Source organism: Larus michahellis, chromosome 5, assembly GCF_964199755.1.
Source record: "Larus michahellis chromosome 5, bLarMic1.1, whole genome shotgun sequence".
NCBI classification, from domain to species: Eukaryota; Metazoa; Chordata; class Aves; order Charadriiformes; family Laridae; genus Larus; species Larus michahellis.
The window spans coordinates 39,131,015-39,152,512 of NC_133900.1; the positions used below are offsets into that span (position 1 = coordinate 39,131,015).

General features: G+C 45.7%; 2 protein-coding genes across 6 annotated transcripts; both read left to right on the forward strand.

Moving 5' to 3' along the window:
• Positions 1-1,294: 1,294 nt before the first annotated feature.
• On the forward strand, positions 1,295-13,447 carry LOC141744225 (toll-like receptor 2 type-1). 5 transcript variants are annotated; one of them, XM_074589710.1, is made up of 6 exons: positions 1,295-1,769; positions 1,883-2,013; positions 3,061-3,226; positions 3,996-4,275; positions 8,684-8,813; positions 10,676-13,441. In XM_074589710.1, exon 6 carries the CDS (start codon positions 10,680-10,682, stop codon positions 13,059-13,061), a length of 2,382 nt encoding a protein of 793 aa, XP_074445811.1. In that variant the 5' UTR covers positions 1,295-1,769; positions 1,883-2,013; positions 3,061-3,226; positions 3,996-4,275; positions 8,684-8,813; positions 10,676-10,679; the 3' UTR covers positions 13,062-13,441. The 5 variants fall into 5 exon arrangements, with proteins under 5 accessions (XP_074445811.1, XP_074445812.1, XP_074445814.1 ...); XM_074589711.1 differs by having other exon boundaries at positions 1,295-2,013; positions 3,064-3,226; XM_074589713.1 differs by lacking the exons at positions 1,295-1,769; positions 1,883-2,013; positions 3,061-3,226; positions 3,996-4,275 and adding an exon at positions 8,319-8,587 and having other exon boundaries at positions 10,676-13,447.
• Positions 13,448-16,793: 3,346 nt separating this feature from the next.
• Positions 16,794-21,247, forward strand: TLR2 (toll like receptor 2). Its single transcript, XM_074588844.1, has 2 exons — positions 16,794-16,857; positions 18,888-21,247. The coding sequence occupies exon 2, from the start codon at positions 18,896-18,898 to the stop codon at positions 21,245-21,247; it is 2,352 nt and encodes a 783-aa protein (XP_074444945.1). The 5' UTR covers positions 16,794-16,857; positions 18,888-18,895.
• The last annotated feature ends 251 nt before the right edge of the window (positions 21,248-21,498 follow it).

Below are 21,498 nucleotides of genomic sequence, written 5' to 3' on the forward strand. Positions count from 1 at the left end.
GATCTACCAAAGTCTTTTTAGCATTATTACAACCCCCTGTTGCATTCTTTGTATAAGTTGCCTAGTTGCTTTCAAGTGAAGAGTGGAGGGTTTTTTTGGTTTTGTTTTCTGTTACCCTGTGCTTGCAATCCCCTATGGCACTGGGGTTTTGGTCTCTGCTGGAGTTCCTAAGTCCTGCTAAAAGGCCTACAGGGTCGGCAATGTTTCTGGACCATTGCTATTGGAGTAGTGGGACATTGCTAAGAAAGGACTATTCCTTCTCAAGTCTGTGCCACTGCTGCCCAGCCTGCGCTCCGTTTCTTCAAACGCTCACCATGACCTGGCAGAAATCGCCGGGCTGAAACAAAACCTGAAGAAAGAAAAGAAAGCCATTTCCCATCAAAGCTGTTGACTAAACACACCACTCTGGGAGAGCGTGGTCAGCTGCGGTGGGACTTTGCCACAGGTGTCTCCAGACCATCCTGGACATACCTGCATTGCAAAGGCACAGCCGTGCCCTACATACCATGCCCAGGAACTTTTGTTTGGATGTTAGAGAGGAAATTAACTCAAAGTCTGTAAATGTGGGTATTTCACAGTAGTAGAAAGTACCTTGTTTTGGGGAGTTGGTTCCCTAGTATGGGCTGTTTCTCTCCGTCGATACTGCGATAAAGACAAAAAGTCATATTGCAGTACATGCGCAAAAGTTACATGGCCCGTTCTGAATCGATCATCACTAAAGTGGTACTGCTCCACTCAAGAAACTTACAGAAGAGCAAGAAATGCAATCTGAGGATAATTTAGGAGGAATGATTAAAATAGCTGAGTGTGTACTTGAAAATCAGCTTGGGATGTCTGTTTTCAATCATTGTTCAAGTCTGGAAAGCCAGAGAATGGTCAGATATTGGAAATATCTAATTATTTGAAGATGTTTTGGTGGCTCTGTCAGATTCAATGCACACTTTTCAAATACTCACTGACATAATTTTATGATCAGGATTTTAATTTTTCTTAAAAAAAAATATTTTTTTTATGGGTGTTTACAACTCTGCTGTATTCAAGCTTCTAAAAAGTTGGTTTAAAAAATTAGACAAACGCAAAAGAACACAACAGAAATAATCCCTGCAAGAAACTGACAAAACATGTTATTTTTCTAGTGCAGGAAAACTTGGAAATACCTCATTAGATTTTTCCTATTTTTTTTTTTAAATACAGAGCTATGATAGGAGATAAATCAAGAAAAGTACCTGCACTGAAGAAAAAGCTTCTCAGGTCTTGAATAACTGAAAATAAAGATTTGGAATGGGCTGGTTTTCTCTTTCTAAAATGCACTGTCATGTCTTAAATATTTCATGGCATTGGGTACAGAGGGAGTGAACGCAAAGCCTGAACTACCTGCACAAAAATATATCCTGGCATTGCCTTTTTTTGGAATGAATACAAAAATCTTGATATTTTTATGGCATATGATAATGATCTGATTCATTTCCTGCTCAGATTCTTGACCAACTGTTAAACACAATTTTTTTATTTTTTTTTTTTTTTGTATAACAAGTAGTTAAATATGTATCTCTGCATCCCAGCACAGTGTTTTCCATCTCCATACAGGAAACTCTAGCTGGTTCTGCAATGACTTGGTACCATTCCCAGAAATGTTTTCCTTCCATTAAAAAAAAAGAAAATAAGAGGAGAAAAAAAAAAAAAAAGGAAGCACTTCTTCAGTGTATTAGCCGTAGACAGACCTAGGCATGAGATGTGTCCACACGTTCCTCTCAATGAGGAAATACAAGGTTTGTTGGACCTTTCCCGAACTGAAGCGCACCGACACGCACGTCTCTTTGCCCAGCCTCTCTTAAAGGAGCTTTTCCTCAGCGCTGAGCGAAACTGTTTTTCCTCCTTGCAGGAAATTCCAGTGCCAGGATGTTAAACACTAACTTCCTCACAACAGCCTGCTGGTGACGGCTTGCACCCGGTGGGCTGTGACAATGTATTTTCTCTCCTGGTGAGCTGAAATGAAGCAGAAGCCGTCCAACGGTGAGTGTAAGAGATCCCATTCCTCCCTCTCCCCGACCCCTGGTACTGCAGCTCGTGCCTTGTAGGGTACATGAGGACCCCAACCCTCAGGTACCTCCAGTGGCCCCGATGGCCAGGGACACGCTGTGGGGATGGCACCGCCTCAGCATGGGGAGGTTTGGTGCCTCCTGGGAGGCCAGAGCTGAGGGTGGTCGTGGCTCTGTCTGGAAACCTGCAAAATCCTTGTTTTGAAAGAGGCTTGGCACCTCGTTTTCTTAAAAACTGGAAATATATTTTATGTCTCCAAATACCTCCCTGGGCAGCCCACAACAGATGACCTCTGTCATATAGTTTGGGGCACAGCGACGTGAGCTGATCAGCCCAACAAGAGCGCGATATACGTAGAGCAAAGAGAAAAACAGTCCGTCAAAATACTAAGTGAGCAAAGGTACTTTGGAAAGGTATACAGAAGTATTTCCTGAAGGTGCCTGAAAAACAGAAGCAGATTTGTACGATGATAATGTTGAACCAATTAGCAGTATGAAAATCGCTGAAAATCTATTAAAAGAAAATGCGATTTCCAGATTGTGTCTGTTTTAGGGGATGGATCCCCAGCAGCAGCAAGCTGGTAGCACGTTTGCCCAGGTGATGAGAAGGTACCTTTGGGCTGACCTCTAAGGTCCCAGTACCTTGATGTTTGTGCTTCAGGTTCCTGAGTCCTGCAGCCTGACTAGGCTGCCTGTGGAGTGCCCGTGGAGATCCAGGGTTATGAATACGGGAAATCCAAGGGTTGATACAGCCAACCTGGCCTGTAAGAAAAGCTGAGGTCAAGGCTCCCGTGAGCAGCCTTTTTATGGGTCTTGGGCACCTGACTCTGCTTGTGGTTCCCATCCCTGCATCTTCTCTGGGAGCTGGACCCCTTCTGCAGGGATCCAGGAAGCCCTGGGCGGCGCCCGGAGGAAGTTATACGCAACCATATGTATTCCCAGACACATGTCTCCCCCACGTGTGCCAAGGGAGTTTCACTCATCGTCGGTATCAGTTTATATCTTGCCTTCCTCCCTGCAGCAGCGCCGGCAGTCCCGTGGCAGGCACGCTCACGCACCTTTGATCCCGCCGTGTGCCCAGCGTTCGTGTGTGGCTGAGCTACCCATCAGCGTGTTCGACCGGTGTCGAAGTGTCCCCACGCAGGTCTGGGGAGCAAGCAGCGGTGGTTGGGGGGATCCTGTGCTGCGTGAGTTGTCTTCGAGTTCCCATTTTGGAGTGACAAATCTGTGTGATGTTGATAATGGGGTTTTGTGAGTTTGTCATAGCGGTCTTCAGAAACAGGTGCCGAACTTGCCATAGTATTTACTGTTCTATAACTGTGTATTAATGGAAAATCCTAGTGTTCCTGTCAGAAGCAAATTCTTTTCACCCCACCTAAAAAAAATGCAAAGTAAGAAAGGAACTGCGTTGTCCAGCTTTGCCTTGCGTGCAGGCTGCTTTCTCTTGGTGCAATTTCCTTGAGAGCCAAAAGCTCATCAGGACTATTTTGGGAGATACTAGGGTTCTCCTCCTGTTGAGTCATGCTGACACAACTGTTCTAGAAAAACAAAACTTTCCATATTATTAGAATAAGCTTTGGTGTCTTAGCATGCAAACTTCCCTGCTAGCTGCTCCTCTGTTACGGCAGCAAATCAGTGTTGTGTTATTTCAACTGAATGCTTTCAGAAAGGATATGATAAAAAAACCCACCCCACAGTGCTGCTTCCTTGGCAGAGGCAGTCCCGAATGCTGGCTTTTGAATGAGTAACCATTTACACAGCATTATTGCGCTCTGCCACAACGGCAGGGCAAGGATAGCCCACAAGAAAAATAAGGGGAATCTGCTCCTCTGTATTTAAACTTTCAGCCTCAACATCTAACCAGGGGATTGAGCTGCTGCCAGGGCAGGCCTTGATATGCAACACGACCAAGTTAAAATTGTTTATTTCTCATTGTAATGTTCCTTTTTGATGTAGTTTGGAGATGAATACCCGAAGCCCTGCGAGTCAGATTAAAGCATAGGCACCAGCAGTGCATGCCAAGGCTCCGCTTCCAGGACCATGAAGGGACGCCAGGCCATCCTGCTTCCAATTGCACAAGTATTATACCTCCTGCTCCAAAGACTGCAAGCACAGATTTGACCGCTATTCCTCGCCAGCCATTTCCAGGAGGGGTTAGGAGAAGAGTGCCCTGGGCTCGGCCTGGCTGGCACAGCTGTGGCGGAGCTGAGGCACTGACACATCCTGGCTACCAGGGGTGAGTATCGGCAAATAGTTTTGCGCTGCTTGCAAAGATTTGGAAAGCGTTTCGGCTCATATCGCAACGCTGGCCAACAGATTTGTGACCTTCCTCCCTTTTCTGCCGCTTCTGCCTTTTCTTCGAGGAGGGGGTCTGGGGAGGGTGTTGCCTGGGTTGGGCAGCTTCTGCACTGCTCAGCAGAAAAAGCAAAAAGCAGCTCTGAGCGTGGGTGCTGACACACAGGAGGAAAGAGAGGAAGGGAGGGGACGGGCTGCAGGATCCTCTCATGTGGGACTGGGAAGGGGAGTCCTTTGAAGGGTGTAACATGCCCAGATACTGCAGGAGATGGAGAAGGTTGCTTGGAGAAGAGGAGGCTGAGGGGAGACCTCATTGCCCTCTACAACTACCTGAAAGCAGGTTGTAGAGAGGTGGGTGTTGGCCTCTTCTCCCAGGTGAATAATGACAGGACCAGAGGAAATGGTCTGAAGTTGCGGCAGGGGAGATTTAGGTTAGATATTAGGAAGAATTACTTTACTGAAAGAGTGGTCAGGCACTGGAGCAGCCTGCCCAGGGAGGTGGTTGAGTCACCATCCCAAGAGGTGTTTAAGAAACGTCTAGATTTGGCACTTCAGGGCATACTCTAGTGGCAGAGATTGTAGGTTGTTTGGTTTGTTTTGTTGGGTTTTTTTGTGTGTGTGTATGGTTGGACTCGATGATCTCAAAGGTCTTTTCCAACCACGAAGATTCTATGATTCTAGGTGGTACCTCTGGCTGGCGAGGGGAGAGGGCTGCAGGGCTCTAGCAACTGGAGTCTGATCCTAAAGCCACCTTCCCCTGAGTAACGCAACACAGATGCAGAAAGAGGCAGCGGTGAGGTTATAACAGTGAAATAACCCTTCTATCTGATGGCAGACTGAGGACTAGTGTTGCCACTTAGTTTGTGGTTTTCGATTAGCAAAAAACCAGTGGGTTTCTGTCCCACTGGTATGGTGTGAGGAACCCACAGCGATTTTTTGTCGTTTAGACAATTATTCTTTCACCTGATGACCCCTCCCCACGCAGGAAGGGGAATCAGGGAAAAACAAGGAAACCCAAGGGTTGAAATATAAACAGATTTAATAGAATAAGACTAGATAACTAACACTAATCACTAAATAACCAATATTTATGCTGTTAGCAATATAAAATACACGAGGATTATACTCAGCCCATTCTATGAGCAGGTAGCTGGGCACTCCCAGGAGGGGACAGGAAATGTGGGACACTGCGAGCGCTGCAGCTTCGGGAGGAAGGGAAGGGCTCAGGGGTCCAGCACTGGGGCAAGAAGTTCTCAGGATCACAGCCATCAAGGGAGAGAAAACTTTGCAGCAAACTTTCTAATTTATATTGAATGTGATGTCCATGGTATGAAATAATCCTGTTGGCCAGCCTGGGTCAAATGCCCAGGCCTCGCCCCTCCTCATCCCTGCACCTGGTGAGATTGAAAACACTGAGACCTTGAAACCCACATCCCATAGCTGGCTATAAAGTAAATATTTTCACGAATTCAGATGCTAGAGTCTTCTAAAAGTGAAGTTTCCCCCAGCATTAGAAATTAGTCCTGTGTCGCTCAAACTAGGGCACCCACATAAATAGATTTCTATCTCTAGAACTATTTTGCTCAACGCCTATCTAATACAGCCCTCCACCGCTGGTTGCTGCCCTGTCTAGCAGCAGCAGCAGTTTACTAGCGGATGAAGGTTGTGGCAGGATCCTGCCCCTCTGCCAGCAGAGGCGATGCAGGGATGCGGCACGGAGCGGCGGGAGGGCAGGATGCTGAGCAGGCTGTAGCTGGGGGTCAGGGAAGAGACAGATAAGGGAAAGGTGCGCTTCTTGTGCTGCTGTTGGATAACAGGAACATTTAAAGAAAGAGAGCTTCAAAAATGATGACTACAGCTCTGTCTCAGCCCTATCTATCTGCTGGCAAAGGCGTGTGCGGTGTCTCTGCTGGGAACATCTGCAGTTACAAAAGCCACAGGCTTGTTGCAAACCTATGCCCTTCTGCTGTGGAAAAAAATAATGTACTGGCACGGATGGAAGTATATGCCTTTTTAAACACTATAAAAGAGGAAGGATAAGCATAGCTTAAACTTGGAGGAGGAGAGAAAGCACCCACAAGGTGCAACTTTGTTCAATGCTAAACATGCAGTTACCCTGGAGAAAAAGCAGATGAATGGTATTCTCACCTTAAAAGACATCAGTTTTCTCCTACTTTAAACTCTTTGATTTCAAAAGAAGCTGTTCTGAGTCCAGGCTGCAGCTCAGTTTGGAAGCTGATGCTCTGGGAGGCAGCTGGCTCGTACCTCCCCTCTGTGCGCGGGGCAGCTTGTGGAGGGCATTTCTGGCCACCTTCAGTATCCTTGGACCTTCCTGACTCCGTATAACCTGATAAATCCTGACAAATTGACCTGGAAAGAGAGAGACAAAAGTTGTGCTGCTGGTAGACATTTTTCCCCACTGATGGAAACAAACTGAAGGCCCATCCCAATTTCTTGGCCTTTTAAGCAGCTTGCTGAAATGAACTGCTTGGTTTGTGAACTGCGGCATTGGAAGGTGGGCAGCATCGCTCTGGTCTTCTCTTTCTGAGAGAAAGCAGAAACCTGGCCCAGTTTAGAACCGTGATGAGCCTGGACATTAGGAGAAAGTCAGTACTTCTGAAAAAATAGCTAACGCCTACCTCGAGTCTCCATAAATGTGTGGTGGCGAAGCTGTAACACACAAAAAAGTGTGCCTGCTACGCATTCAATGAAGTATGTGGCCTCATATGCGGTCGTCGTCTTCAAAGCTCTTCACAAATTTAACTATATTTAACTTTAGGAAGGAGTTATAATTTTGATGACAAAAACATATAGGAATGAGTCGCGTCAAACTTAGAACTAACATGTAAACACATTTTGAAGACTGAAAGTCTTCTCTTTTTAAGAACTAGAACTGTTTCAGCTGAGAGGTGCCAGAGGGAAATGGCAGCTTTTGGGAAGCTGATGACATCCCTTCACTAAAACGCCATTTCTCTTCTTTGCTGTGTCCCACAGCCTGCTCTGTCTCTATTCCCCACACCACCGCCCCAGCAAAACTGCTTTAAAAACGTTGTTATGTCTTCTATAACAGACAGAAAGCACAAGGGTATCTCAGTCTTTCAATTCCTTTTTTTTTGAAAGCACCGAGTTCTTAACCTAATGTGCAATGCTAATTTTAATGTAGCGGGGGACTGAAGGTTGTTATGAGATGCCCTCAGCTTTCTGCCTGGGCTTTGCCACGCTTGAGCACCCAGATGCCACCGTGGGCCCTCTGACAGGTGGCCGGGCAGGTGGCAGGAATGGGTCGGTCTGTCCGTGTGTCTGCTCCCAGGCAGGCACCTCTTGGTGCAAGCGGGCAGCAGACCGTCACAATTTCTGTGGACAGGAAAAAAAAAAAAAGGAAACTGCAGTGGGAAGGTTTGATGTTTGAATTTAATGGATTTCCCTTTCAGAGCTGGTGGGAAGGCTCCCTACCCCTTCCTGCATGCAGTGGACATTTGACCAGCCGTGTGTTTCTGTTCAGTCAGGCTAAAATTAGTATCATCAAACCTCCCCTCTCAAAATTTCCTTGGATGTTTACAGAGGGATACTTTATTTCAAACTGTGTCTTCTTTCTCAGACAGAATATCATTCCTGTTCTTAGGCGTTTTCTATTTGTTGATAGTATACGATTGCAGCATTCTAGGAAAAGGAAAGATACTGAGAGCCTCTTGACTAAACGATTTCACCCCAACATTTATAGCAATGTAATATGTATCTCAATCTATATATAATCAACTCTGATTTTCTATGATTATGTATTGATAACATTTTACAGAACTTACAGAACAAAATAACGGCTGTGCTGAGATGTTCTGTTGCTCAGCACAGTTAACCCCCCCCCCCAACACGTACCAAATAAGAAGTATTGAAAGTAGAGATACAAGGAGGTCAATGCAGGATACAAGGGGGTTCTGCCTAGGAACTATTTCTGCACTTAATGCTAGAGGAAGTGATTGTGAAAGAACAACTTGCGCAAAATGGTTGCATCAGCCTTTCGCGCGATGGGCGACGACTGACAAAAGGAGAGAGATCTGCCACTGAATTTCAGCTTGTGGAGAAGAGAGCTCAAACACTATCTACACTCGCTTTTGTGTCCCCTGTCAGCAGCAGCAGTAGAAATGGTTGAAATGTGAGTTTGAGGGGCAGTGTCATGCGTGTCGGACAATACCAAACTCTCCAGAAGCTGTCGTTTCCTTAGGGGAGCAGCCACTAAAGAAAAGCTGTGTGAATTGGTATGCTTCACTGGCTGAGTAGTTAGAGGACATTGGGAAACTATCAACATAAAGTTTTGTTTGAGGAGCACGGGCTGAAATATTTTCTCACTCCAGGACTGTCGTCGCATCAGACCTGCCAAGGGGTTTGGCTTTTGTTGTACTTGGAGATACGAGGCGACCGCTTGGATCCCGGAGTACGTGGTCAGCACACAAGGAGACTGAAACACAGCAGGCAGTACATAAGGTAAGTATTTACACTCTCTGCATATTCAGGATTTGGGGATACTGTTTTTTCTGCAATACTGGAGCTATTTACAGCAGCTTGTGAGCTTTAATAAGTGACTTATTTTCTGGTGTAGCCGATGGTGAAATGTTCTTTGGCACCTGTGTCAGGAAACACAGCCCTTCTGTAAATTAAAATCAGTATTGTTCTAATTGCATCCACTGTTTATAGGGTGATGGTAACATCCAATTCCCATCTATTACCAGTGTTGATTTACAGAAAAGGGCGATAGACTTGTTTGGTTGCGTATCAGCTTGTTCAGCCTTTCCAGTAAAGAATGTAAATTGCTTACACAGTGTAAAAAAGGGTGTGCCAGGAGCCCACGCAGCTCTGCTTTTTAGAAGCCCTGAGGCTGGTGAGACTTCATGCAGGGGACCCCAAAATCGCTTCAGGGAAAGTTTGCGGTATCAGAAGTCACAAGCCACCCGAAGGGCCAAGAGGGTGGACACGCTCTGTTCGAGCTTCCGCCTCATGGGTAGCCGTACTAGATGGACAGTCTAACGCTGTGAAGGCTGTGAGCATTTAGAACCATAGAATCATTTAGGTTGGAAAAAACCTTTAAGATCATTGAGTCCAACCATTAATGAGGCACCGACAAGTTCACCACTAAACCATGTCCCTAAGCGCCACATCTACACCTCTTTTGAATACCCCTAGGGATAAGAACTCAATCACTTCCCTGGGCAGCCTGTTCCAATGCTTGATAAACTTTTCAGTGAAGAACTTTTTCCTAATACCCAATCTAAACCTCCCCTGGTACAACGTAAGGCCATTTCCTCTCATCCTATCACTTGTTACTGGGAAAAGGGACTGACGCCCACCTTGCTACAACCTTCTTTCAGGTAGCTGTAGAGAGCGATAGGGGCTCCCCTCAGCCTCCTTTTCTCCAGGCTAAACAACCCCAGTTCCCTCAGCCGCTCCTCATAAGACTTGTTCTCAGACCCCTCACCAGCTTCATTGCCCTTCTCTGGACACGCTCCAGCACCTCAATGTCCTTCCTGTAGTGGGAGGCCCAAAACTCAACACAGTATTTGGGGTGTGGCCTCACCAGTGCTGAGTACAGGGGAATGACCACTTCCCTAGACTTGCTGGCCACACTGTTTCTGATACAAGTCAGGGTGCTATTGGCCTTCTTGGCCACCTGGGCACACTGCTGGCTCATATTCAGCCGGCTGTCAATCAACAGCCCCCAGGTCCTTTTCCACCAGGCAGCTTTCCAGCCACTCTTCCTCAAGCCTGTAGCGCTGCATGGGGTTGTTGTGACCCAAATGCAGGACCCGACGCTTGGCCTTGTTGAACCTCATACCACTGGCCTTGGCCCATCGATCCAGCCTGTCCAGATCCCTCTGTAGAGCCTTCCTACCCTCACGCAGATCAACACTCCCACCCAACTTGGTGTCATCTGCAAACTTACTGAGAGTGCACTTGATAAATCTTGTCCAGATCGTTGACGATCTAACCATCTTCCCCTGTTTAGGGTTGAAACATCCAGCCGTAGCTTCATTGTTAAGAGGAGGCATAAAGCGAGAGATGTAAGAGGCGAGAGCTATGGCCAATGCATGTATGAAAAGGCAGGACATTGAGAATGGTCCTTTATGACTGTTGAGACATGATATGGCTGTACTCCAAAGATGAGTAGCATGCCATGTTTCCAGGAGTGAGCAGCTGAAGTAGGAGCAGAAGAATGACGTCACAGGATAACTCTTACAAGAAAAAAATGGAATCTGAATTTCCTAATAAAATTGCACAGGTTTTCAATTGTTTTCAGTTGCTGTTCGAAGCTGAAATTTGACATTACTTTACCTCTTTTCTTTTTCGTACAGGAAAATGTTGAAACAAACAGAACACAAACCAAGAACTACACACACCTGGCGAGTGTGGGCCATCTACATGGTCTTAGCTGCAAACCTCTCCAAAGAGCAGGCGCTGAAGCAGCCTTGTCCTTCGTGCGATGCCACGCAGCTTTGCAACTGCTCTTCCATGGGCTTGGATTTTATTCCCTCAGGGCTCACGAGCAAAATCACAACGTTAAACCTGGCCCACAACAGGATAAAGCACATCCGATCCCAGGATCTGCAGCAGACTGTGAACCTGAGAGTCCTGCTGCTGCAGTCCAATGAAATCAGCTCGATAGACGAGGACTCGTTCCGCTCCCTTGGGAAACTGGAGCTCTTGGACTTATCAAATAACAGCTTGGCTCACTTGTCCCCTGTGTGGTTTGGGCACCTTTTTTCGCTCCAGCACCTCCGCCTTCAAGGGAACTCCTACAGAGACCTGGGGGAAAGCTCCCCCTTTTCTAGCCTGAGGAACCTGAGTTCTCTCCACCTGGGCAACCGGTGGTTCTCCACGATAAGGCAAGGGAACTTTGAGGGCATTGAGCTTCTCGACAAGTTGTGGATTGAGGGTGGCAATCTCAGTCAGTACGAGCCGGGAAGTTTGAAATCGATTAAGGTGATAAATCACATGATCATAAACCTAAGAAGTATTACAGTATTCTCCGCAATTGTCAGGGACCTTCTGCACTCTGTCATTTGGTTAGAAGTGAGAGAAATCAAATTGGAGATTGAAAAAAAAAGCTTGGTGCAGAACTCTACGCTTCCTTTTAGGATAAGAAAACTTACGTTTAAAGATGCTTCATTCACAGATCAATATATTAGCCGAATAATAGTATTACTGAAGGAAATCACATCTTTGCAAGAGTTAGAGGCAATTGATTGTGTGCTTGAGGGGACGGGACAATGGAATATTGATGAAATTGTAAGCAGTGGGCAAAGTTTCGTTGAAAAGGTGTCAGTAATAAATATAATGATTCCGAATTTTCATTTATTTTTGGACATGGAAGGTATGGAGTCACAAGTAAACAAACTGAAAGCACTCACCATTGCAAGCTCTAGAGTTTTCATGGTACCATGCAAACTTGCAAAACAGTTTTCATCACTTCTGCATCTGGACTTCCATGATAATTTGCTTGTAAATAATCGCTTAGATGAGACAATCTGTAAAGATGCTTGGCCTTCATTACAAACTTTAAATCTAAGTCAAAACTCTCTAAAATCTCTGAAACAGACTGCAAATTCTGTAACTCGTCTACCTGAACTGATTAATCTTGACATTAGCCAAAATAATTTTGGTGACATGCCAGATGTGTGTGCATGGCCAAAAAACCTGAAATACTTAAACCTGTCCAGCACTCAAATTCCTAAACTAACGACTTGCATTCCCCCAACGCTAGAAGTTTTGGACGTTAGTGCTAACAAGCTGAAGGAGTTTGGACTGCAACTCCCATTTCTCAAAGAGCTGTACCTCACAAAAAACCAGCTGAAGACCTTGCCTGGTGCTGCACCCATTCCTAACTTAGTGGCCCTGTCAATCAGAAGAAACAAACTCAACAGTTTCTCCCAGGAAGAGTTTGAGTCCTTCAAGAAAATGGAGCTGCTGGACGCCAGCGACAACAACTTCATCTGCTCCTGTGAATTCCTCTCCTTCGTTCACCACCAGGCCGGGATAGCCCAGGTGCTGGTGGGGTGGCCTGGCAAGTACGTCTGTGACTCTCCCCTGGCAGTGAGAGGGGAGCAGGTTGGAGCCGTGCACCTCTCCCTGATGGAGTGCCACAGGTCCCTCGTGGTGTCGTCGATCTGCGTCCTGGTCTTCCTGGTCATCCTCGTCCTCGTGGCCCTTGGCTACAAGTACCACGTGGTCTGGTACCTGAGAATGACCTGGGCATGGCTCCAAGCCAAACGGAAGCCCAAGCGAGCCCCCCCAAAGGACATCTGCTACGACGCTTTTGTCTCCTACAGTGAGAACGACTCCGAGTGGGTGGAAAACATCATGGTGCGGGAGCTGGAGCAGGCCTGCCCCCCCTTTCGGCTCTGCCTCCACAAGCGGGACTTTGTGCCCGGGAAGTGGATTGTGGACAACATCATTGACTCCATAGAGAAGAGCCACAAAACGCTCTTTGTGCTGTCCGAGCACTTTGTGCAGAGCGAGTGGTGCAAATACGAGCTGGATTTCTCGCACTTCCGCCTCTTTGATGAGAACAACGATGCAGCAATTCTCGTCCTCCTGGAGCCCATCCAGAGCAAAGCGATTCCCAAGAGGTTCTGCAAGCTGCGGAAGATCATGAACACAAAGACCTACCTGGAGTGGCCTCCTGGTGAAGAGCAGCAGGAAAGGTTTTGGGAAAACCTAAAAGGAGCCTTGAAGTCATAGAACAACTTGTCAGCCCCTGTTTCAGTATATTTTCACATAGGACTTGTCAGTCCTATGTGGAAGTGTTTCTTTCTGCTAAGGAATTTTTCTTTCTTATTTTTCTGCCTAAGGAGAACTTGCTTTGTTGTGAATAGAAACAGTCACATTACTAAATCAGGAAGACCCACTTTAGGCTTTCCAGTGATTTGATACTCTAATCTTTCAAAATCCCTGCCAATAATTATGATATTAGGAAGCCATGTTGGAATTCATACACTTTTCTACATACATTTATCTGAATTTAGGTTATTTCTGTACTTTTTCTCCTGTTACCACATCCCTGACTGGTTCCTAACAATACCATTGTATTTTAGAAATGAAAAATAAAAGTGCTTCAATACTCCTCCATGTCTGTTGTTCTCCTTTAGTTTATTTTTAGTGCAAACATGTACAGCAGGGTAATTAAAATTTAATTCTGAAAAAAACCTGAGGACTTTTACATTAAAATAATCCCTCCAAAACCCTACCTTTGCTGAGCAACACAAAAAAAGAAGACAGTATTGAATACATACCTCCATTCACAAGCCTGTTAGTCTGGCTAGTTACACCAGCGTCCATACCACCATGCACAGGCTGGGCTTTACTCAATGCCAGAGAAGGAAGCATCCTGGCACCTTGACTGTGGTGAAATCCAGAGCCGTTAAATCACTGCTGTGGTTTTTTTTTTCCTTAGGCTTCTTTCCCGCTGTGAATGCTTGTTTTTCCCTCTGCTGTCACCACCTACCTTTCTACCTACTCACAGGTGAAGCCTTCTATTTGTGGGGCATGAGGATGTGTTTCTAAACAAGCAGGCTAGATGGTGTTGCAGACTGGCTCACTTCTTGTTTCTGCTCTTCTACTTTGCACAGCACACTGAAGTAATCAGTGGGCCATGCATCCCTTACAGCTCTACTTAGCTTCCTTTATAACCAGTGCAGATAATCACACTGATAAGAGGCAATTCATCTTTCTACCCCAGTATGAGGTATCTCCTGGAACTACTGTATCGCTCTTCACCAGTTATAAAGGGAATCTAGACAAACAAATAGATACAGATATTCATACTAACATAGCTGGTCCCATCCTGAGTGGCTGGAGTCACAGCTGTTGTGGGTTTCTTGTGCCTTAGGGATTCTTGTGGAAACATGAAATTGTCTCTCAGGGGAGACAGCTAGGTGTGGGTTTCTCTAACTCGGCACTTCCGTGCCCCCCTTTGCTTGTGTTGTTGGAGTTTAAGTACAGGGGAGTCTAAATGAATCTTGATTAAACTTTATACGTGCAATTGTGAAATACCAAAGCACTGACATATGGACTGAGTGAATATTTGAAAAATAGGGAAATATGCTTATACACACGTGTCTGTGTTGGTATATATGTACATATTTTTATATATGTATATCTGTGTACGTGCCTATGCATATGTATATATTCACACTCCCTGGTGTATGTGTATACGCATATATGCACATGAGATGATAGTTTCTGTGGGCGTAGCCTGCAAACACGGCTTTCGGTTCTACTTTCCTGTTACAATTATATCTCCAGGCTTAGTCCAAAGTCTACTACAAAAGGATTTTTCTGTTCACTTTCCTGGAGAAGAATAGCTCATGGGCTAATCATTGCTGAACTCCAGTTAAGTGATGAGTGAATCATCTGACAGCAAACACTGGGCACTGATAAAACAGATTAGGAGATGGTGTGCCTAGAGATAAGGAGGAAAATGTGTCTTGCGGGTCATTTCAAAGAGAAGGTCAGAGAGAGGTAGGAGAAGCCTACAGAGTACACTCTTACCGTAGACGCAGACTTCTATGGGTTGGCACATCTAAAAGGACTGATAGTGTTACTGCTCGTATGCCAATCAGATCCCCGAGGTGGGAACACCCCTGCTTACACGTCCAAGACGGAGAGGTGAAGTGGGGAGGAAACAGCACTGTGAGAGGAAGCTGGGTGAAGAGCGATCAGCAAGTGAGAGATGAAACACGACATAAGTTAACCAGCATGCAGGTGCCGGAGCTGGAGATCCCGGTAGTTTTTTCTGCACAGAGGTGAGTCTGCAGGCGGGTGGAGGCTGGAGACACAGGGAAAGAGAGTGGAGATGCAACACCAGGGCAAGAAGCAAGGATGGAGCACTGGGAAGAGGCTGTCTCATCTCTGCCACCGAGTCCTCCTCCTCTGCACGGGGCACTCAGGGTGCTCGGGGCTGCTGGGCAGGGGCCAACTCCAGCAGAATGGAGCAGGCAGCAAAAGAAAGGCTCCCTGCCAGAGCTGGGACATGCTGATGGGAGCAATGTCCTTCAGGAAAGGGGAGAGAGGAAAGCAGCAAATGAAAAAGAGACAAGTTGGGTCAGACTCTGCAATTTCTTCTCAGTTTCCTTGTGGGAGGGTGCCTTCCATGTGGTTTGTGCTGTTTGTATGTTGTCCCACTTGTGTGTCCATACCGGCTGCCCGGGAAAGGTCGGGTATGAAGGTGGGCTGTGTTTGTGTTAGGAATTCAACCAGGAAAGAGCTCATTCAGCAACAGTCTCGGGGCAGTGGGATTAGCTATCTCCTCACCTTACTCTGCCCTGTTGCACATCTTCTGTGTCAGAAACAAGAGAGGAGCATGCCTATATACGCGCGCGTGTGCATACACATACATACTGTTAAGGCAATGCTGGTGGGTGATAGCCAGGAAGAATGCAACCCACACGTGACCAAGTGGAAAGTAGCAGCTTTGCCAAGTCTGCTTGTGGATCCATTCCTTCACCAACCAGTGACCCTCCCGCTGCAGGCTCTGGAGCACTGCTCAAACTTACCAGCCCTCATTTAGCTTGATAGCATTCCCCAAGCTAGAATCAATTTGCACGCTGTTGGCACACTTCATTTTAGCAGTTACATTAGACGCTAGCATTTGTTAGTATTTATAGAACCTCATTCTGTTGGCACTCATGGTTTTGTTTAAGAATACGCCCATATTTCCTCAAATAATTCTACTCTCCTGAGCCAAGGAAGATAATCCTGAGCATGTCTGATGACTTGGACCTTTTGTCCATAACCCAGAAACACTTTGAAAGTCTAGTTCATCACAGCACCTTATGGTATAAGGGCATCTGTGCAAGTGTCATTATTAGCTGCATTTCAATTTCTGTCTGGCTTTTTTTCTTCCCAGGGCAACAGGGAAAAGTGGTTCCTTGGTAGGGCAATGTTGTTGTGGAGTAGGGCTATATTCATGAGTGGGTGCAGAGAGGCCTGAAATGACCCTGTAAGTCAGGGTCTTGAGCTGAATTAGCCAGGAATAGGAAGGGGAAAAGAATGGCTGAAAATGAATGAGAGTGGGAATGGGATTTCCATGAATGTCTGCTCACATTACAGATGAGCAAAAGAACCTGGAAAAGATGCTCAGGCAAGTTATAATAAAGAAAGAAAAGTGTCCTGTGCCACCAAATGTGATTCAGTCCTGCAGTCCCTGATTGGTTTCAGGCTGGTAAGGTGAACAGCCATTAGGCTCAGCCGGTATTTCCAGCGTAAATATCAGTACCTGCCCTGTTCCCTTCTGTGCTGCCAATTTTCCACTTGTAAATAACCTACCTATAGATAGATTTTGATTGGCCAGGTTGCCTGGTTGTTTCTTTTTCTAACAGTAAGCATTTTGATGGCAACTTTTAAAACCCCACTTAAATTTGTTGCTTGTGAAACTCATCTTACTCATAGCTCTGCTCCGATGGTCTACAGCACTCTGTTATCCGGCCAGACTTGCAAGACCAAAAACGCCCCGTAAAAAGCCTCAGCTGGACAGCAGGTGAGTGTGACTACAGAGTGTAATTCTTTGGGTGGGATTCACATGCATAAACCTCTAGGTATCTAAACTATGGTGCGCCATTTTAAGATGATGGGGTCATTTCTCTTGGAGTCATCCTATCTTAACATGAGTGTCTAAGAGACATGATGAAAAATGCCCTTAAAAGTTCTTATTTCTCTCCATTGATGTTGGAGGACATGGTGGCTGGCCAGCTCAGCTGTGGGCATCTAAATACAGGGCAGAGGAATGTGTCCTTCAAGACCCAAAGCTCTACATCGGAGAGAGACAGATATTAAAGGAGAATAACACAAGAGGTCAAAATGTTTGTAGTCTTTCAGGTGGGAAGAGATGGAATGACTGAAAAAATTTTCCACAACTTTTCCTCCTCTCCCCATATCAAACAATCTCAGGTAATTCTGCCCCTTTTGAATAATTTTAAGCAACTCTGGCTAAAAATAATAAAACCAGAAAGGTAGGACTTGTCTGCATGAACTTGTCTGTGTGAATCAGCTAGTGTAAAACAAATTAGAATTATGAATTCAAAGTATGGTAGATCTTCTGCACAGAGGCCCAGTAGGATGACTGAAGGGGCAAGTACTCCTCGGTGAGCCAGCCTAACTCGATTAACCTGATATAGAGCCCACAATGATCTTTGGGAACCTGTCGGTTGGCGTCTTTGGGGTTGATTCCCTCTTTCCCCCTCAGAAGGATACTTACTGGGGAGTGTGTGTGTGTGTGTGTTGTGACTCACTGGGGAAAGTTATACTTTAAAAGTGCTCTTTGATCTTGTCAAGAAAGCATAAACAAAAAAAAGGGCTATAATTCAATATGTAATAAGGGTTTTGAAGGGAAAACCACACTCTCAGGCTTCAAGAATCGTTTCTCCAACTCCTCAGAGGGACAGAAGAACTAAAGTCACCTTGTTGGGAGGAAGGACAGGTTGGATATTGCAGCAAGTTCTGTAACACAAAAAGCCATGTCAAATCAGTAGTACTATGAAAGGCACGACCGTGAGAGGAAAGAGAAGTGACACAGGATCCACAGCTGTGTGGCTTCTCTTGAATCATTTAAGTCCAGAAGATGAGGAACAGGCTGCGGGGCTGGAAAAAGCTGATCTGCAGGAGGCTCAAAAAGCCCCTGACTCTTCCTTGCAGCTGGGCCTGACCACCTTCTCTCTGACACTGAGACGCAAAGCAGAAAAAGCCACTGCCAGAGAAGGATGTGGCAGTAAAAAGGAAGAGCTAAGAGTCAGTAGGTTACCATGGTCAGTTTTCCCAGATTAAGTTTCATTAGCAAGTATCAGACTGATTGCAGCATGGCAACGATGGCTTACACAGACATGCAGGCAAAAATTTATTTCCCTGCTACTAGAACACTTACAATCAGAATAGCCAAAGGCAGATAAAATGAGGAAAGGGACTGAAATACATGCATCCCTCTTCTTCCTATTGTCAGAACCCAGATTAGACATATGCTTGAAATGAGTATTAAATGTGAACATCACCATCTCCCACAAGACATTGACTCTTCTTGATGTAACCAGGATTTGAAACAGATACAGGGGAGACTCCTTATAGTAAAATATGGATATACAAAATAATAGTCACAGATGCAGAAGGAAAAGACCTAAGGAGGGACTAAGGGGGATGTATGGGGACTATTTTCTAAACAGGCGAAGGATCAGATTAGTAATAATGTTGTGATTATTCAGATATTTACCTGAATGTGCAAAAGATTTGTGCAGCTGTTAATTAATTTGATAGTCCTCATTCCAAAATTAGAAACCACAGGGAAAAGAAGAGTAAATTCAGTGTACATAGCATTTAGCAAATGATTCTGGAATATTTATGTACAATGTGCCTTTTTTTGACTAATTGTTTCACCTCTAAACAGTGTTAAAAACAAATATATTTACAGTGCCTTCAACAGGACAGAACACTAAGGGTTATGTTTTAGCTATATCCAAAATATAGCTTCTTCAAAACTAACTATTCATCTTATATTTGCTCTCACTATATTTCATATTTTAGGCAAAATAATGACTACACACACCTGGCGAGTGTGGGCCATCTACATGGTCTTAGCTGCAAACCTCTCCAAAGAGCAGGCGCTGAAGCAGCCTTGTCCTTCGTGCGATGCCACTCAGCTTTGCAACTGCTCTTCCATGGGCTTGGATTTTATTCCCTCAGGGCTCACGAGCAAAATCACAACGTTAAACCTGGCCCACAACAGGATAAAGCACATCCGATCCCAGGATCTGCAGCAGACTGTGAACTTGAGAGTCCTGCTGCTGCAGTCCAATGAAATCAGCTCGATAGATGAGGACTCGTTCCGCTCCCTTGGGAAACTGGAGCTCTTGGACTTATCAAATAACAGCTTGGCTCACTTGTCCCCTGTGTGGTTTGGGCACCTTTTTTCGCTCCAGCACCTCCGCCTTCAAGGGAACTCCTACAGAGACCTGGGGGAAAGCTCCCCCTTTTTTAGCCTGAGGAACCTGAGTTCTCTCCACCTGGGCAACCGGTGGTTCTCCACCATAAGGCAAGGGAACTTTGAGGGCATTGAGCTTCTCCACAAGTTGTGGATTGAGGGTGGCAATCTCAGTCAGTATGAGTCGGGAAGTTTGAAATCGATTAAGACGATAAATCACATGATCATAAACATAAGAAGTGTTACAGTATTCTCCGCAATTGTCAGGGACCTTCTGCACTCTGTCATTTGGTTAGAAGTGAGAGAAATAGCATTCAGTATACCTGCTGAAGTGCAACTATTGAGAGTCATGTTGTCATCTTTTGCAAAGAAAATTTCTTTTAAAAAGGCCTTATTAACAGACGCTACTGTACCTGAGATTATCAGCATTTTAGAAGACATGCCAAAATTAGTGGAGGTGGAGATTATAGACTGTAGACTCTTTGGAACTGGACAATGGAAAATACAGATTCAAGCAAATCAATCACAAACTCTTAGAGTTCTGACAGTAGAGAAATTATCTATAGAAGAATTTTATTTGTTTACAGATTTAAAAGATGTGGAAGGTCTACTGTCTCTTCTTACTGAAGTCACAGTTGTAAACACCAAGGTCTTTTTGGTACCATGCAGCCTTTCGAAACACCTTCTGTCATTAGAGTACCTTGACCTTAGTGCGAATTTGCTTGGAGATCAGAGTTTGGAGCATTCGGCCTGCCAGGACGGTTGGCCCTCACTACAAACTCTAAATTTAAGTCAGAATTCACTGAGTGACTTAGAAATGACTGGTAAAAGTTTGTCTCATCTAAGAAAATTAATTCTCTTAGACATTAGCCAAAATAATTTTGGTGACATGCCAGATGTGTGTGCATGGCCAAAAAACCTGAAATACTTAAACCTGTCCAGCACTCAAATTCCTAAACTAACGACTTGCATTCCCCCAACGCTAGAAGTTTTGGACGTTAGTGCTAACAAGCTGAAGGAGTTTGGACTGCAACTCCCATTTCTCAAAGAGCTGTACCTCACAAAAAACCAGCTGAAGACCTTGCCTGGTGCTGCACCCATTCCTAACTTAGTGGCCCTGTCAATCAGAAGAAACAAACTCAACAGTTTCTCCCAGGAAGAGTTTGAGTCCTTCAAGAAAATGGAGCTGCTGGACGCCAGCGACAACAACTTCATCTGCTCCTGTGAATTCCTCTCCTTCATTCACCACCAGGCCGGGATAGCCCAGGTGCTGGTGGGGTGGCCTGGCAAGTACGTCTGTGACTCTCCCCTGGCAGTGAGAGGGGAGCAGGTTGGAGCTGTGCACCTCTCCCTGATGGAGTGCCACAGGTCCCTCGTGGTGTCGTCGATCTGCGTCCTGGTCTTCCTGGTCATCCTCGTCCTCGTGGCCCTTGGCTACAAGTACCACGTGGTCTGGTACCTGAGAATGACCTGGGCATGGCTCCAAGCCAAACGGAAGCCCAAGCGAGCCCCCCCAAAGGACATCTGCTACGACGCTTTTGTCTCCTACAGTGAGAACGACTCCGAGTGGGTGGAAAACATCATGGTGCGGGAGCTGGAGCAGGCCTGCCCCCCCTTTCGGCTCTGCCTCCACAAGCGGGACTTTGTGCCCGGGAAGTGGATTGTGGACAACATCATTGACTCCATAGAGAAGAGCCACAAAACGCTCTTTGTGCTGTCCGAGCACTTTGTGCAGAGCGAGTGGTGCAAATACGAGCTGGATTTCTCGCACTTCCGCCTCTTTGATGAGAACAACGATGCAGCAATTCTCGTCCTCCTGGAGCCCATCCAGAGCAAAGCGATTCCCAAGAGGTTCTGCAAGCTGCGGAAGATCATGAACACAAAGACCTACCTGGAGTGGCCTCTTGAAGAAGAGCAGCAGGAGAGGTTTTGGTTTAATTTGAAAATAGCTCTAAAATCCTAGACAGGGACATTAAAGACTGAATATGTAGCAAACGTATTCTGGATTGTTTCCCTTGCATGTTTGTTCCATCACCTATCTGTATCTCAAGAACAGAGAGCTGAGCTACTGAAATTTCTATTACTTGCTGTAAGATTATTTTTTTTTTGTAGCTGTGGTCGTGAACTGTTGTACTGGTTTGGGCTGGCATAGAGTTGATTTTCTTCATAGTTGCTCCTACGGTGCTGTGGTTTGGATTTGTGACCGAAACAGCG